Here is a 17,712-nt window from a genome sequence, read left to right as displayed (position 1 = left end):
TAATTAGAAACTATGGGGAAGAGAAAAGACGTTGAAATAACGTCTCTGGTCTATTTGGAACTCCTGATGATCAAATCGTATTCTGCATAGAATGTATATGAGTTTGGTTATATGCTAGTAAAAGAATAGTGCTTACCTGATTTCTTTCCATTAGAGAATATAAAGACCAACCAAAAACTAAGCCGAAATGTTAATTATGTTGACGCTGTGTTGTGCGTTTCGCAGGAGGAGCTGATGGAGTACGTGNCAAAGTATGGTTGAGGTTTCGTACACTAGTTGATGTAGATTTTCTTATATAAGAAGACACTGATTTAAATCAATTCCCGTATTTTATGAATGTTGAATCATGACACTGTTCCGCTAAACAACTGCAGCCTAGCAGCATACATGAGCGAAGAAGAAGTGCTACAGGGGATTATATATCCTCCAATATCAAGGTGACACAATAAAAGCACATTCTTCGTGTTGCATAAGAAAAGGGTTTTGATAGAGATGTTGTTATATCTGGTTTGTGGAATCGAAATTGCAGGATACGAGACATAACAAAAAGTATAGCAGCTGCGGTGATTAAGGAAGCGATTGAGGAGGATCTGGTCGGCGGATATAGGGAAATGGACGCTCGAGAGCTCCAAAAGCTTAGTGAGGTAATTCAGCTTATGATCATCTATAGTATAATTAGAAACTATGGGGAAGAGAAAAGACGTTGAAATAACGTCTCTGGTCTATTTGGAACTCCTGATGATCAAATCGTATTCTGCATAGAATGTATATGAGTTTGGTTATATGCTAGTAAAAGAATAGTGCTTACCTGATTTCTTTCCATTAGAGAATATAAAGACCAACCAAAAACTAAGCCGAAATGTTAATTATGTTGACGCTGTGTTGTGCGTTTCGCAGGAGGAGCTGATGGAGTACGTGGAAAACAACATGTGGAGTCCAGAGTATCCGACTTTGGTCTACAAAGATGACTAAATCTGGTTCCCAAAATGAATTAGTCTACTTTCTCTTATTTATATGTAAAAATTCATAATGTGGTTGCTTCATACCCAAGCAGATTCATAGTCGCTGCTCTCTTGTTTTTATGTAAAAAAAAAAAATGTTGATTATTTGGGTTCTTCTTACTCGATCAGATTCAGATGAACAATGAACACCATTCTCTTTAGTGTCAACAAATGATTTCCCAAAATCAACTAGTTCGAGATACATGAGAATGCATGCAGCTATTCTCTAGTGATACTTTATCAGGTATAACATTTTTGGTAACTTTCAAATAGTAAGGTGATAGGTATCACTTTCTTGGTAAAAAAGGTTCAAAGTTTTGGATTATCAACACTGAATTAGATTTATACTTACCGTGGGTTAAACCAAATATTCACCATATGAACCCCAGTTAGTTGTGTATCTGACTTGCTACATATTCCTGTGGTGTGATTCAGTTTTATCCGAAAAATATATGAATAAGTATTCATTCTATTACACAAAATCATGACATGGGTAATACTGAAAATATCAAGATCGATGTACGTATCTAATGTGTCTATATAGCAACAGTTTGTTATATAAGGATCAAGATTGTACTCACAAAAAGGTAAAGAAAGCATATAATTTATAGAAAGAACAAAGAAAAAGAAAAAAAAATAAAAACGAAAGTATCTCACCAGTGAATGGAATCAATGTTATCATGCTGCTGGGGGAACTGTTTCTGCAATGATTTAGGAGAGAAAGCAATATTGGGAAATGGTTGATGATCGGCGGGTAGGAATGGAGAAGGATGATGATGAGAGATGTAACTAGTACATGACATGTTATTGTTGTTCTGGTCTTGTTCTTGGAACTGGTAGTTATGATGGTTCTGTTGTTGAATCTGTTGTTGCTGTTGTCTTTGTTGTTGTTGTTGCTGTTTTGGGCTGTTAACTTTCTCTCCCTCGGTGTCTCTGTATTTGCAGAGGTAAACCTTTAATGGAGCCACGTAGTCTTCGAATCCGAGAGTTGTAATGGCCCAAATGATGTCATCTCCGTTGATGGTCTTCCTCTTTTCTCTCTGACACTTATCAGAAGCTTCACCAGTGACAAAACTGATGAACTCCGAGACGCATTCTTGAACGGTTTCTTTGGCGTCTTTCGAGATCTTTCCGTTACCGGGAAGAACCTTTTTCATGATCCTTCCGACATTAGCAATGGGAAGGAACCGATCTTGTTCTTTGTTGTTGTTGTTGTTGTTGGTCTTTGAAGAAGGGCTTCCTGGATTCGTTTCGGCTATTTCAGGAGACCCATGATCCTCTTCTGGGCTCTCTTCAGTCATAACTCTCTTCCTTTCTCTTTGTTTTTATGATTGATGCAACCATGTGATCTATCTGATTTTATGGTTAAGTTTAGTGCATGAAACTAGGCAACTTGTCTATTTATGGATACCTTAACAACCAAATTTGGAACTCCATGCGACTCGCTCTCTTTCTTTTTTTTTAGATGATTTGCCAAACAAGAATGAAGAGTAAGAAAATAGCAATCATGTAAAATATTGTCATCAAATAGTGTTTTTGAATTTTTATTTTCCTATTTTGTTCTTGACAAATAGACCTCTAACCCAGTGGTGGACGCAGGTAGAGCTTGGGTGTGGCATGTGCCCCACTCTATTTTTTCAATTTTCTTCAAATATATAGTGTAAAATTTAGTTAAGTGCCCTCTAATTTAATTAATATAGTTACACTAGTGCCCCATACTAAATATATTTCTGCATGTCTAACCTGAATACTTCGGCAGTTGCCATGGCTGCCGCATCCCTCCTCTGTTATCACATCTCTACTATATCCAGAAATTTTTCTGACACAACCTTTGCTGTTGACACCTCCTATCTTATTTTCTCTGCTTACATCGTCTTTACCATGCAGCTAGGCTTTGCTTTGCTAACCACTGGTTCTATCCAAGCAAAAAAACGCCATGAGCATGTTGGATTAAGCTTGACATAGCTTGAGGTCCAAGAAGAGTATATTTAGGAGAAAAGCTAAATATACATATTTGAGTCTTAGGAGCTATCTAAGATAAGTTAGTTTTCCTATTTGAGTTAGGAGAATATTATGTAAGGTTTAATATAAAAGGAGATGCAGAGTCATTGCATAATGTAAGAGTTTAAGAGAGAACAAGAGAGCTTTAGGTTTTGAGAGATTTTCCTAAAGATTAATAAAAGAGAGTAATTCTTTTAGCTTTGTGTTCTTAAACTTGAGAAGTAATCTCGATACAAATTCTATATTTGGTATCAGAGCTTGTCAATCGATACTATGGGAGAGATCACGGAGTCATCAAGTACGGCGCTAGCAAACATAAAAGAAGGAGGCTCTTCTCCTTCTTCGATCAAGTGCCCCATGCTGACTACGACCAACTACACAGTCTGGTCTATGAAGATGAGAATTCTTCTCAGGGTGCATAAGGTTTGGGATATCATCGAAGAATCTTCTGATGATGATGAGAAAAACAACATGGCCATGGCCTTGTTATTCCAATCGATTCCTGAGACACTCATCTTGCAAGTTGGAGAATTGGACACGGCGAAGAAGGTGTGGGAAGCCATAAAAACAAGACATGTAGGAGCAGAGAGAGTCAAAGAAGCAAGACTGCAGACATTGATGGCCGAATTTGATCGCTTGAAGATGAAGGACACGGAATCAATTGATGACTTCTCTGGCAAGCTTTCTGAAATTTCTTCCAAATCAGCTGCTTTAGGAGAAGAGATTGAGGAATCTAAGCTTGTCAAGAAGTTTCTCAAGAGTCTCCCACGGAAGAAGTATATTCACATCGTTGCCTCACTAGAACAGGTACTCGATCTGAAAAATACGAGTTTTGAAGATATTATTGGGCGCTTAAAAACCTATGAAGAGCGTATCATTGAGGAAGAAGAGGAAGTTCAGGATGATCAAGGCAAACTGATGTTTGCGAACATGGAATCTCAACCATACTATGACCCATCTGGAGATTTCAGAAGTCGAGGACGTGGAGGACGCTTTGGTAGAGGTAGAGGTCGCGGAGGACGATTCAACGGTGGACGTGGCAATGGTGGACGAGATACGTCAAGGGTGATCTGTTATCGTTGCGACAAACCAGGACACTTTGCTTCAAACTGTCCTGACCGTCTACTTAAGCTACAGGAGGTGCAAGAAACCGACAATAAGAGTACAGCGGAAGCAGATGAGCTTATGATACATGAGATCGTGAATTTAAACGAATAGAAGGTCGTGCCAAGTCATTATGAAACAAACACTGGAGAGGATGTTTGGTACCTTGACAATGGCGCCAGCAACCATATGACAGGGGATCGCATGTATTTTGCAAGTCTTGATAATACTGTTACTGGGAAAGTACACTTTGGTGATGACTCTCGAATCGACATCAAAGGGAAGGGAACAATAGAATTCATAGACAGAAATGGTGAATCAAGAACAATGGCTGATGTGTACTTCATACCGGGACTCAAAAGCAATATCATTAGCTTAGGACAAGCTACAGAATCAGGCTGCAATGTTCAAATGAAAGGAGACAATCTCATAATGCGAGATTGTGATGGCAAACTGCTAGCTAAAGCAACCAGATCGAAGAACAGGTTATACAAAGTACACATGGGAATTAAAGACTCGGTGTGTTTGTTCTCTGCAACAACAAGCGACACTGCCAGGTGGCATGCCCGTTTGGGTCATCTGAATTTTGGATCAATGAAAGCTATGATACAAGGAGAACTTGTCATAGGAGTCCCACGGATGAACTTGGAAAAGGAGATTTGTGGCTCTTGCCTACTTGGCAAGCAAACACGTCAAGTATTCCCACAGGCCACTACTTATCGAGCAACTAAACCTTTAGAATTGATTCACGGAGATCTTTGTGGTCCCATAACTCCAAATACAATGGCTGGAAACAAGTATATCTTTGTGCTAATTGATGATTATTCAAGATATATGTGGACGTCTTTGCTGAAAGAAAAGAGTGAGGCATTTAACAAGTTCAAGCGATTCAAGGCTTTGGTGGAGCAAGAGACAAGGGAGCATATCAAGACATTCAGAACAGATCGTGGAGGAGAATTCGTGTCAAAGGAGTTTAATGAATTCTGTGCTAATACGGGGATAACTAGACACCTCACAGCCCCATACACTCCACAACAGAATGGGGTTGTCGAGAGGCGTAATAGGACTATGATGGAAATGACTCGTAGTATACTCAAGCATATGAGAGTTCCTAATTTTATGTGGGGAGAAGCAATCAGGCATACAACATATCTGCTTAACCGTGTTGCTACAAGAACACTTAAAGATAAGACTCCTTATGAGATGTTCCGAGATAAAAGACCCAACCTTAGTCATCTACGAGTGTTTGGGTGCTAATGATATGCGAGAACAGAAGCTCCTCACCTACGAAAACTGGATGATAGGTCGAGAGTTTTAGTTCACCTTGGTACGGAACCAGGGTCGAAAGCCTACCGGTTGTATGACCCAGTCACTCGAAAGGTAACAGTAAGCCGTGATGTTGCATTCGACGAAACAAAGGGCTGGAACTGGAGTCAGAATGTTGCAGAGGAAGATAAAGCTGGAGAGTTTAGGATTCAGTTTGGAGTTTTTGGAAATCATGGTATACATGATGCAGAGCAAGGCAACGAAGAACAGAGAAGGCTTGTAGAACAGAGGAGACTTGAACATAACTCGAGTATTATCCCAACTGCAGAAGAAACCATCACAACTGACACAGACAGCGATGATGGTAATGAGAGAGAAGTTGCTGGTAATGAGGATCACATTGCAACGGTGCTCAGGAGATCGCAAAGAGCGATTGTCAAACCAAAATATCTGAATGACTATGTGTTGTTAGCTGAAGTGTGTGGTGAAGAATTGCTGATGATCTTGAACGAAGAACCTAGTGATTTCTATGAAGCACAAAAATCCAAACATTGGATGCTTGCGTGCGAAGATGAGATCAGCTCCATCACAAAGAACCATACTTGGGATTTGGTTGATCTTCCAATAGACGCAAAACCAATAGGCTTGAAGTGGGTGTTCAAGCTTAAGAAAAATTCTGATGGAAGCATAAATAAATACAAGGCCAGACTTGTTGCTAAGGGGTATGTGCAGAGACTGGGAATTGATTTCGAGGATGTATTTGCTCCGGTGGCAAGGATTGAAACAATCCGTCTTCTTATCAGTCTTGCAGCGTCCAAAGGATGGGAGATTCATCACCTTGATGTTAAGACAGCATTTCTTCACGGAGAATTGAAAGAAACTGTTTTTGTGTCACAACCTGAAGGTTTTGTTGTTGAAGGATGCGAAGAAAAGGTATACAAGCTTAACAAAGCTTTGTATGGCCTTAGACAAGCTCCAAGAGCTTGGAATGAAAAGTTGAATAAAGTTCTCCATAAGTTGCGATTCAAGAAGTGCACTAAAGAACCTTCGGTCTATCAAAAAAGGGTGAATCAAGAAATGCTGGTCGTTGCAGTGTATGTTGATGATTTGTTCATCTCAGGTTCGAGTGTGGAGGTCATAAGAGAGTTTAAAAGTGAAATGGCGTCCATGTTTGAAATGAGTGATCTTGGTAAACTGACTTACTATCTAGGAATTGAAGTATGTCAACACAAGGATGGGATAACTCTAAGCCAGAGACGCTATGCATTAAAGATATTAGAGGAGGCTGGAATGTCTAACTGCAACCCTGTTCAAACACCGATGGAAGCTGGACTGAAGTTATCTAAATCACCGCAGGAGAAAGACATTGACGCCACAAAATACAGAAAACTTGTGGGGTGTCTTCGTTACTTACTCCATACGAGACCCGACTTGTCATTCTGTGTAGGAGTCCTGAGTCGATACATGCAGAACCCGAAGGAGTCGCACGGAGCAGCTATGAAGCAGTGTCTAAGGTACCTGCGAGGAACCACCACATTAGGACTGACCTTCAGTAGATTGAATTCAGGGAGTTCGAGTTTGATCGGGTACAGTGACAGCAGTCACAATGTGGATCCTGATGATGGGAAAAGCACAACAGGTCACGTTTTTTTATCTTGGAGGGAGCTTGATCACTTGGTGTTCTCAGAAGCAGGAGACAGTAGCTCTCTCGTCGTGTGAGGCAGAATTTATGGCTGCTACAGAGGCGGCAAGACAAGCAATATGGCTACAAGATCTGCTTAGTGAGATTTCAGAGACACAATGTGAGAAAGCTGTTATCAGAATTGACAATCAGTCGGCGATAGCTCTTACCAAAAACCCTGTTTTTCACGGCCGAAGCAAACACATACACACTAGATATCATTTTATTCGAGAGTGTGTTGAAAATGGACAGGTTGAAGTTGAGCATGTTCCTGGAGAAGCGCAGAAGGCAGATATTTTGACTAAAGCTCTTGGAAGGACTAAATTCAAGGAGATGAGAGAGCTCATTGGTGTGAAGGTTGTTGGTGATGAAGATTTCAAGCTTAGGAGGGAGAATGTTGGATTAAGCTTGACATAGCTTGAGGTCCAAGAAGAGTATATTTAGGAGAAAAGCTAAATATACATATTTGAGTCTTAGGAGCTATCTAAGATAAGTTAGTTTTCCTATTTGAGTTAGGAGAATATTATGTAAGGTTTAATATAAAAGGAGATGCAGAGTCATTGCATAATGTAAGAGTTTAAAGAGAACAAGAGAGCTTTAGGTTTTGAGAGATTTTCCTAAAGATTAATAAAAGAGAGTAATTCTTTTAGCTTTGTGTTCTTAAACTTGAGAAGTAATCTCGATACAAATTCTATAGAGCACCTTGTGGTTAGCTAAGCAAAGCTTAGCTGCATGCTAAAGACGATGTAGGCAGAGAAAATAAGATAGGAGGTGTCAACAGCAAGTGTTGTACATGTCAGAAATTGTTTTGGATATAGTAGAGATGTGAGAACAGAGGAGGGATGCGGCAGCCATGGCAGCTGCCGAAGAATTCTGGTTAGAGGTCTATGTGTCAGTGGGAAAGGACAGGGCGTTGGCTAGGTCACCAATCGATGGGAATATGGGATGGTTTTGGTTAGGCGCTTCTACTCCATCGAAAACATAGATCGAGCTTCAATGAAACCTGGGAAGGGAAATTTGTGTTTGATAACATTAATTATGTTATCAAACTTATCAGAGAGCCACTGAAGAGATGCATGACGAGAGCACGTTCTGTAACCGATGAGTCAAGATTAGAAAGAAGGTTGGACATGGACTTAAGCTTCTGGCGGTAGAGATCTCCAATCACGGTGGTGCGAAGCTCACTTTCAATTTCCAAGGCACGAGCTTCTTTGTTGTCTTGAAACAGATTCTCGATTGTTAGCCACAAGTCGCGAGCTCAGCACTTCGTTTGAGGACGGTGTCAAGGATCGATTCAGAAATAGTGCCATAGATCCACTGACTAAGCCATCGTGTTCTTGCCATTGTTTTGCAGTGTCATCGGTGGAGACGGTTGTGCTGTCAAGATGTCCGAAACCCTAAAACAGATGCAATGAGTTTCAAAAAGCTCTCTCCAAACTTGATAGTTGAGCTTTTTGATATCAAGTGTGATTGGTATATAAGCCTTTATTTGTGAGATGCTGTAAGGATTCTCATTAGAAGAGGGTGTTGCGGCAACGGTGGCCATTGTTTAACAGAAAAACAGACAAAGGATAAGAGATTTGGGAAGAGAGATGTAAATGATAAGAGAGAAAAAAACTCTAAAGACAACAAAGGCTGCATATGAGAGGAAACTCGAAAAAAGCGAAAATTTAAGCGAAACCTAAAAGGACTTCGTCGCCGACGGTTTGGCCTCACGCCGACGTCAAGAACATCTTCTTTCTCCCCCCTCTTCATTTCTGTTCCCTCTTCCTGCTAATTCGATGTCGAATTCCGACCCCCGATCCGGAGATACCAAGTCGGGAACCTATTGTTTCGATCCCGACCCCAGATCCAATTATAGCTTCCACTGATGCAGTTGAGGTACAAGCTCCTGGCTTGGAAGTCCCTGCTCCTCCTTCTTCTCCCTCGTCGACTGAATGTAAAGACTGTACCGTTAGAGTCAGATCCGCCGAAGGACCCAGCTTCTCTGAATTCTTCCCTCCTACTCCCGGTGATACAATCTCCACCTGTAATCGATGATACGCAATTGATGTGGGCGGAACGCTTTGACCCCAGCCTGTGCAATCTCACCAAGGCTGTCAAACCCTCATTCTCAAAGGATGGTACCCCGAAGGTTTGTGCCCCTGCTTCCATAATCCTAAGAGCCTTGGATACTTGGAAGGAGCACATTGTAGCCCACTTCCATGATAATCCTCCTCCTCCTGGTAAGATCTTTGTTGACCTAAAACCCTATCTGGGGGAGGAACGGTCGGATAAACATTTGATGCCTTCCAAATGGGCTCGTCCTCATTCACATTCCGTTTGAAACAACTCGTAAGTGGATCCTTGAAGTGGGGTGTTGGCAAGCTGGGAATTGCCTCTTCAGTGTCACATCTTGGGTCTCCAACAACTTCCCTTACTCCAGTCAAGCTGGTGTCTCTTCCAATATGGGTAATACTCAAAGATGTCCCGCCTCAGCTCTACTCTCTTCCAGGATTAAGCACAATTGCTTCAGGAATAGGTGAACCTCTACATACGGAGAAACATCAGCTGCCACTTATCGCAGCGGACACTCGTATCAAAGTTGAGATTTTGCTTAAGAGAGAACTACCCAATTCAGTTCTGGTGGAGGATGATGAAGGTAATGAAGTTAGAATTTGGGTGGAGTACCCACGTCTGCCACCGAAGTGTGACCTCTGCGGTGAGTTTGGGCATCTGTACCATCGTTGTCCTTCTGCTCCTCCTATCACTAATCCTTCTGTTCCACCTATCACTACTAATAAGATGAATCGGACAGTAATTACTCCCAATGCCCAGCCAAGAATGGATTCTAAGAGTAATGTGCCGGACAAGCAAGGTTCGAATGTTATTTTCAATCCTATAGTAGGTTCCTCGACTCCCACAGTTTCACTTGTGATCAATACAGATTCCATCCCTAAACCCATTCACACCTACATTGATTCCCCAACTACTGAATCTCCTTCAGAGTGGAAGGTGGTACATCGTAAGTCTAAGACCAAGTCTCCTAAGAAGATGGGGCCTGCTAAAGAGGGACAATTCAACAAGATCTCAGTATCCAAGACTGTTTTGTCTATAGCCGGAACTAGTAGATAGAAGGTTTGGCGGATGGTACTTGTCCTTTGTCTTTAGTAGATCGGGTCACCAGGGATAAGAAGTCTCCTTTGAAGTCTATGAAGAAATCAGCTCGTGAACAGCTAACCGGAGGGGGTCATTCCCATCATCACGCTTGAAAGCCTTGCTTTCAACACCTTTTGCCCATTGATGATGAAGATACAAATTTTTTGCTATAATGTACGGGGTTTAAATACCACCATTAGAGAAGAGGAACTCATGAGTTGGGTTATGTCTCAAAGACCTCTTATAGGAGGCTTTTTGGAAACACATGTGCAAGAAGAGAACGCTGCTTCTATTTTGGCTCACATATTCCCTGGTTGGAGATATGAATGCAACTACTCACCACAAGCTTTAAATGGACGAATCTAGGTAGTCTGGGATCCTTCCATCACGGTGTTTACTTATAAGAAAATTGATCAGGTTATTTCTTCTGGAATTTTTGATCCTGCTACTAACCAATCATGCTCTATATCTTTTGTATACTGTCGGAACTGTATGACAGCAAGGAGGGAGTTATGGTCAACTTTGGAGGTGGGGTCTAACCCAATTACTCGAAAAGTGGATCGAGCACTGGTAAATGAAGAATGGCAAACTGCTTTTCCTCATTCCAGGCGCCGGGTGGCTCGGATCATTCTCCTATCTTGGTTCAAACTAACTCGCCCATGGAAAGGAGGAAGGTTCCGTTTCAGTTCTACAACTCTTTCACTACTCACCCTGATTTTGCTCGTAGGCTGGAGATGGCTTGGAATGGTCCAATTATCAGCGGTTCCTCAATGTTTGGGCTATGTCAGAGGCTTAGGGCTGTAAAGTTGAGCTGCAAGGAGCTAAATAAAAAGAGCTTCAGTAACATTCAAGCAAGGACTGCTGAAGCACATGATGCACTTACAGCGATACAGAGCAGAATCCTTACTTCTCCTTCCCCTTCCCTTTTTCAGGAGGAGAAGGATATTAAAAGGAAATGGTTGGAACTGTCGAAAGCAGATGAATCATTTCTCAAGCAGAAATCACGCATCAGATGGTACACAATGGGTGACTCCAACACTGGTTTCTTCCATAGATCAGTAAAGGCGCATCAAGCAAGAAATAAGATAACCTCCCTCTTGAATGAGGCTAATGAGAGGGTTGTGGATAAGGATCAACTGAAGGGGATGATAATAAGTTATTATCAGGCGCTCCTTGGGAGTAGAAATCGCTCAGTTCAACCGTTGTCCATTCAGGAAATAAAGGCTTTGACCACCTTCAAATGCGATAACTCTTTGTCCATTCGTCTACAAGCTCTACCAACACCAGAGGAGATAACAGCCGCTTTGTTCTCTCTTCCTCGTAATAAAGCACCTGGACCTGATGGCGTCATTGAGGCAGTATTAGAATTCTTCAAAACATGGAGGCTACTCAAACAGGTGAATGCAACTATTATTGCACTGATTCCAAAGGCGGTTGTCTCAAAAAAATTGGGAGAGTTTCGACTAGTTTCTTGCTGTAACAGCATCTACAAGGTAATCTCGTGGATCCTGGCGAAGAGACTTAATTTATTTATGTATCAGGCGGTACAGAGAAATCAGGTTGCTTTTATTAAGGGCAGACTCTCGGCTGAAGTAGTCACTGATTTCCATAAGGAAGGACATGTTACTAGGGGATGCCTGCAAATTGACATCTCTAAAACATTTGATAATGTAGAATGGGAGTTCTTGACCAATATTCTCAAGGCTATGGACCTTCCTCTAATATTTGTCAATTGGCTTTTTGCGTGCTTTACCACTCCATCATTCTCGGTGGCCTTTAATGGTGAGTTGATTGGTTCTTTCCTGGGTGCAAAAGGACTTCGTCAAGGTGACTCTATCTCTGCTCCTCTATTTACTCTGGTCATGGATATACTATCAAAGAAATTGGACTTAGCAGGAGCTGATCAAACCTCATCCTCTGTGTATTGATCCGTTAGTAACACATCTGAGCTTTGCGGATGATCTCCTGGTTTTCTTCGCTGGAGACGAGGGTTCTCTGAGAGCAATATTAGATGTTTTATCTAAGTTCAAGCTTGAAACAGGATTAGGAATCAATCTCTCCAAATCGTGCCTTTTCCTGGATGGAAATGATCGACCTGCTATCCCTGCCATGGCTTCTAGGCTCAACCTTGTACATGGATCACTTCCTGTCAGATACCTTGGAGTTCCTCTGATGACTCAGAAGCTGTCACCTTCGGACTATAGACCCTGATAGACAGGGTCAAGCTTTGTATATCTGGCTGGACTCACCGCTATCTCTCCTTCGCTGGTCGACTGCAACTTCTCCAATCTGTTATCGGCAGTACCATAAACTTCTGGTCTTCTGTGTTTCTCCTGCCAAACAAATGTATCTCAGAGCTGGAAAAGGTTTGTAGTGCTTTCTTGGGGAAGGGCACATCTGATTCGGCTCGTGGAGCGAAGGTCTCATGGGAAATTGTTTGCACTCCAAAATCTACTGGAGGGCTCGGATTAAGAAGATTGGAGGATTGGAATCGAATCTTTGGTCTCAAGTTGATTTGGATGATATTCTCCCCGGCTGGTTTTTTATGGGTCTCATGGGTAAAAAAGCATCTGGTAAGGGTAAAAGCTTATGGACGGCTAATTTTCGAACTTACGAAAGTTGGATATGGAGGCGTTTTGTGAAGCTCAGACTATTGGCAAGACCATTCATCACTTGCGAGATTGTATCGGGGAATGACTCTCTCTTTTGGCATGACAATTGGACTGGATTGGGGCCGCTACTTGAGATTATTGGCGATACTGGTCCGAGGGTCACTGGTATTGGGATACTAAGTAAAGTCTCTCAGGCAGTAGTTAATGGAGATTGGACTCTACCTAGTGGGAGGAACCCCCAAGTACAACTGCTTCGATCTTGCCTCCATGATCATCCACCTCCATCAGTTACAGTAGGGAAACACCGGTTCTTTTGGAAAATCTCCCCAGATCATGACCAAGGTTCCTTCTCCTCTCTAAAAGTTTGGAATCACTTGCATCCGCATGGCCCCTTGGTACCATGGCACTCCCAGGTTTGGTTTACAGAAAGAATCCCGAAAATGGCTTTGATGACATGGTTGACAACGCTAAACAGACTCAAGACTAGGGACTGTTTGAGAAGTTAGAACTTGCAGGTGTCCTCGGATTGTCTTCTTTGTCTATCAGGGGAGGAGTCTCGAGATCACCTCTTCTTCCAGTGCTATTTATCGAAGGTGCTATGGCTTGATTTCTTTGCATCTCTTCATCCTCCACTGCAACCTCTGACTTTTATAGGATATCTCCACTGGATTAAATCCCCTACCAAAAGCAGGAAGCTTAATGTCATTTGCAATTTGGTATTTCAAGCTCTCCTCTTTGCAATATGGACTGAGCGCAATGCGAGGCTCCATACTCCAACTTTTTCTTCTGTTGACAAGATCAAAAAGGATATTCAGTTACTGCTCAGACGGCGGCTCATTGGTCTCGATAACTTGGACACTTCTTCAGTCACTCCAATTACACTGTATGACACCTTCCTGTACCTATGGTTTCAAAATTTCCAAGTCACTTGAGTTGTCTATTTGTTTGTGAGTTAGTTCTCTCAGGGTCTTCCAACCTTGTACCTTTTAAAAAAACTTAGTTGTATCGTTCTCTTCCTTGTTAATTAAAACGGTATTTCCAGAAAAAAAGAGGATAAGAGATTTGGGAAGAGTGATGGAAAGGAGAGGAAGAAGATAAAAAAGAAGAAGAGCGGAGGCAGGATCGATCGCTTAGCTTAGAAGCTAGAGAAAGCGTTTATAATTATATATATATATATATATCGACAATCAAAGCAAAGGAAAATACGCAGCTGCAATGGGAACATGGCTAGCATCAAGATTCTTCTCCGTTTGTAACTTTAATGTATTAATGTTTCCCTAAAACTTCAAATACAGTTTGAACAAATGGTGAAGTAAAACATTTTTTTGAATAAATTTTATATTTTATTCATATATATATATATATATATATTATAAAGTAGGATTTTGAAAGTTAGCCATTAATAAGATTTTGACATGTGTCAAGTTTATATATATATGAGATTTTGATATTTGTAAAATTTAATATTTAATAGTTGGAATTTGAGATTAAAACCAAAAATTAAAATATATTGTTTTAAATAATATTAATAATATAAAAAGAGAATTACCAAAAATTGAAAAAAATTTCCAATTTTTTTTTAAAAATAATAATTATAAGGAGATTATATATATATATATATATAATAAGATAGATCCCTCGGTCCTTTTTTTTAATATGTTGTCCAAACTTTATATAATATGATAGATCGTCTTATATTTTTCATCTAACAAAATAATTTATTCAAAATTATTGCTTTCACCTTTGTTATATTCGTAAAACGTTTATAATGGAAAGGTAAATTGTTCTTAGTTCTTAAAACCAAAATGTTCTCCTACTTTCTCCTTTTTCAGTTTGGATAGGATTAGTATGTTGACCCAAAAAGATGATTAATATATGCATGCTCTTTTTGTAATACTGTATTTTTAAATTACTGTAGTATTTTTAGATTGTTTTATTTAATTTATCTTTTCACCTTTGAATTATTTGGGATTCATATATTATCTTGCTTATAATTTTCTATTTTTTTTTTTATATTTATGTCAAATTAAGTTTCTTCTAGTTTCTCAACCTTGATTGGGTGGTCATAGACCCTTTTTGTGCAAATATAATTTTTACCACTCATTCAATCTCAAAGGGAGATAAGGAGTAGAAGCTCGTCAACCTAACGATAGATAAAATAGGTTAATCAAACACAAGCTTACAATAAACATAGATAGATAGATTGGAAAAACATAAATTGTTGTTGATAGATCCATAGGAGTTTGGAGACTGTGACACCCTGGTTTGCAGATAGGTTTAAAAGAATTGTTTTGGCCACCTATGTCACCAAAGTGGACTTATCTTTTCGATCAACGGTCCTGAGAGAACTCCAGAGTTAAGCGTGCTTGAGCTGGAGTAGTTTCAGGATGGGTAACCTTTCAGAAAGTGATTGTCGGAACTGGGCGAGTGAGGACAAAACACAGGGAAAGATCATATGGTGATTTGTAAGGTCGGTAATTAAGTATATAAAGTCTTCCAGACTTGGATGGACCAGGAGTAGACATGGGGCCCACTAAGAAAGATGGGCCTATGGACATGGGCTCACTAAGCAAGGTGGCAGTCAGGGCGTTCCAGAGACAAAGGCTACATCATTGTGTCAAAAACACTACCACAAATACATTGGAATATTTAACATTAGTTACTATCAAAAGATTTTGTGACGTTAGAAAAGGGTCTTTAGTTTCATTGGGTTTTGGAGCAAGCCATTTTGAGATAGCTAAAAGACGTGAACATGTTCTCTCCACACATGAGGAGGGTAGAGCCAAGGTTTTGTTTATGGTGGAGGAGGTTGGGCGCAAGGTTATCTCCCTAAGGGAGGAAGGTGGAGGAGGTTGGACGCTATGTTATCTCCATAGGGAGGAGGGCAGAGCTGAGGTTCTCTCCATGGTTGGTTATACACTATTGTGATGATACATCATTGATTAGTATACTATTTAGTATATTTTATATTCGAAATGTTTTTTTTGAGCCAATAATTTTTGTAATTAAAAACACTATGCAAAACTGAAAGTAAAAACACATATAATAGTTGGCTTAATGTGTTCATACATATATTTTCTAGGTGGTGGTAAAAAATATATTTTAATTATACAGTATATTTAGGTGTAAAAATACGCTTTTAACGGTAACATACATAAAAGATTTGTATATGGATATAAATCTGTATATTATAGCAAACGTAAAACTTATAAATAACGTACAACAATTAATATATTTTTGTAAAATTTAATTTAATTTACAAAATTAAACCCGCACAACTTACGGGTTCTAATCTAGTATATATATATATATATATTGATACTTGACGAAAACCAAATATTATAAAGTGGCTTTTGCCCAACATATGCTGAGCACACAATCGTCCATTGTCAATTAAACACGTTACTAAGGTTCTGTTTTATGGGTTTAAGAGCCATAAGAGCATCTCCACTGGGGGATTCTCTCCCAGTTACTCTTATTTTTGAGCCAAAATAAAAAAATAAAAAACCTAAAATTGGGTCTACTAACCGTAGAAACGGACAGATATCTCCAAGGCTTTCGACCGTGTGGAATGGCCTTTCTTGGAACAAGCCATGAAGACCTTGGGTTATGCTGAAGGATGGATTAAGTTGGTGATGGTGTGCGTCAGATCTATCAGATACCAGGTCTTGATTAATGGAGCGGCTTACGACAATATAACTCCGACAGGAGGCTTAAGACAGGGAGACCCCCTCTCCCCTTATTTGTTTGTGATCTGCACGGAAATGCTTGTTCAGACACTAGAAATAGCTGAGAGAAATGGCCAAACCACCGGTCTCAAGGTTGCCAAAAAAGCTCCTCCAATCTCTCATCTTCTATTTTCCGATGATAGCATGTTTTACTGCCGAGAAAAAGATGAGGAGTTAAGCCAAATAATAAAGATTATTGAGGAGTATAGCCTAGCATCAGGACAAAGGGTACATTATCAGAAATCCTATCTCCATTTCGGGAAGAACGTTCCACAAGAACGTCGAAGCATCATTAAACAGAGTTTGGGCATTTAGATGGAGGGAGAACAAGGATTCTATCTTGGTCTACCAGAATCTTTTGGCGGTTCAAAGATAGAAACCCTCAACTTTCTCTAGGAAAGAATGCATTCGAAGGTGAATGGATGGCAAAACAATTTCCTCTCTCCGGGGGGTAAAGAAATTCTCCTAAAGGCGGTTGCCCTAGCACTCCCAACCCACACAATGTCATGTTTCAAACTCCCCAAGGACACTTGTCTACAGCTAGTCTCAATCATGGCAGACTTCTGGTGGAAGAACAAAAAGGAAGGCAGGGGCATGCATTGGAAAGCATGGGAACACCTCAGTCGTCCTAAAGCGGTAGGAGATCTAGGGTTCAAGGATATTGAAAGTTTCAACATTGCATTACTGGGTAAACAATTATTGAGGATTCTAACCAATCCTGACTCATTAATGGCGAGAATCTACAAAAGCAGATACTACAACAAATCAGATCCTCTAAATGCCCGTTAGGCTCTCTGCCGTCGTACGCTTGGAGAAGCATCCATGAAGCTCAAATAATGATGAAACAAGGCACAAAAGCCATAATTGGTAATGGAAAGTCCATTGAGATATGGAAACAGCAGTGGTTAGACTCTAAACCTGCCAAACCAGTTCTTTCTCTGATATGCTCAAATTTACCCTAGAACTACTCTCTCAAATTAAGAGATCAATGCAGTACTTAGGGGTCGAATTCCACAGAGACTCAAGACTACACAATAAATTATAGAGTTTTATAATTATGCTAAGCAGATTAAATTGAATTAAAAATAGCAATGCAAAATATTAAATAAAGCTTGTTGTAAATTCAGAAGATCAAAAAGCTAGGCCTAGGGAATTTCTCAGGAAATTATGAAATATTAAAT

At 40.2% G+C, this 17,712-nt stretch overlaps 2 protein-coding genes across 2 annotated transcripts; one reads left to right on the top strand and one right to left on the bottom strand.

Annotated features, from left to right (window-relative positions):
- On the top strand, positions 326-1,155 carry LOC104747328 (NAD-dependent malic enzyme 1, mitochondrial-like). The gene is made up of 3 exons (XM_010468950.1): positions 326-437; positions 530-644; positions 898-1,155. The coding sequence occupies exons 1-3, from the start codon at positions 337-339 to the stop codon at positions 970-972; spliced, it is 291 nt and encodes a 96-aa protein (XP_010467252.1). The 5' UTR covers positions 326-336; the 3' UTR covers positions 973-1,155.
- LOC104747326 (nuclear transcription factor Y subunit B-7) lies at positions 1,451-2,351 on the bottom strand. The gene has a single exon (XM_010468946.1). It carries the CDS (start codon positions 2,300-2,302, stop codon positions 1,655-1,657), a length of 648 nt encoding a protein of 215 aa, XP_010467248.1. The 5' UTR covers positions 2,303-2,351; the 3' UTR covers positions 1,451-1,654.

The sequence above is a fragment of the Camelina sativa genome, chromosome 15 (assembly GCF_000633955.1).
Source record: "Camelina sativa cultivar DH55 chromosome 15, Cs, whole genome shotgun sequence".
Classification (NCBI taxonomy): domain Eukaryota; kingdom Viridiplantae; phylum Streptophyta; class Magnoliopsida; order Brassicales; family Brassicaceae; genus Camelina; species Camelina sativa.
The sequence above is the reverse complement of the archived record's forward strand: the minus strand, read 5'-3'. Positions and strand labels throughout refer to the sequence as shown.

Coding starts and splice junctions, on each gene's coding strand:
- LOC104747328 (XM_010468950.1), top strand. CDS start 337: ATGTTGAATCATGACACTGTTCCGCTAAACAACTGCAGCCTAGCAGCA. Junction 438..529: donor ATATATCCTCCAATATCAAG/GTGACACAATAA, acceptor TCGAAATTGCAG/GATACGAGACATAACAAAAA. Junction 645..897: donor AGCTCCAAAAGCTTAGTGAG/GTAATTCAGCTT, acceptor TGCGTTTCGCAG/GAGGAGCTGATGGAGTACGT.
- LOC104747326 (XM_010468946.1), bottom strand. CDS start 2,302: ATGACTGAAGAGAGCCCAGAAGAGGATCATGGGTCTCCTGAAATAGCC.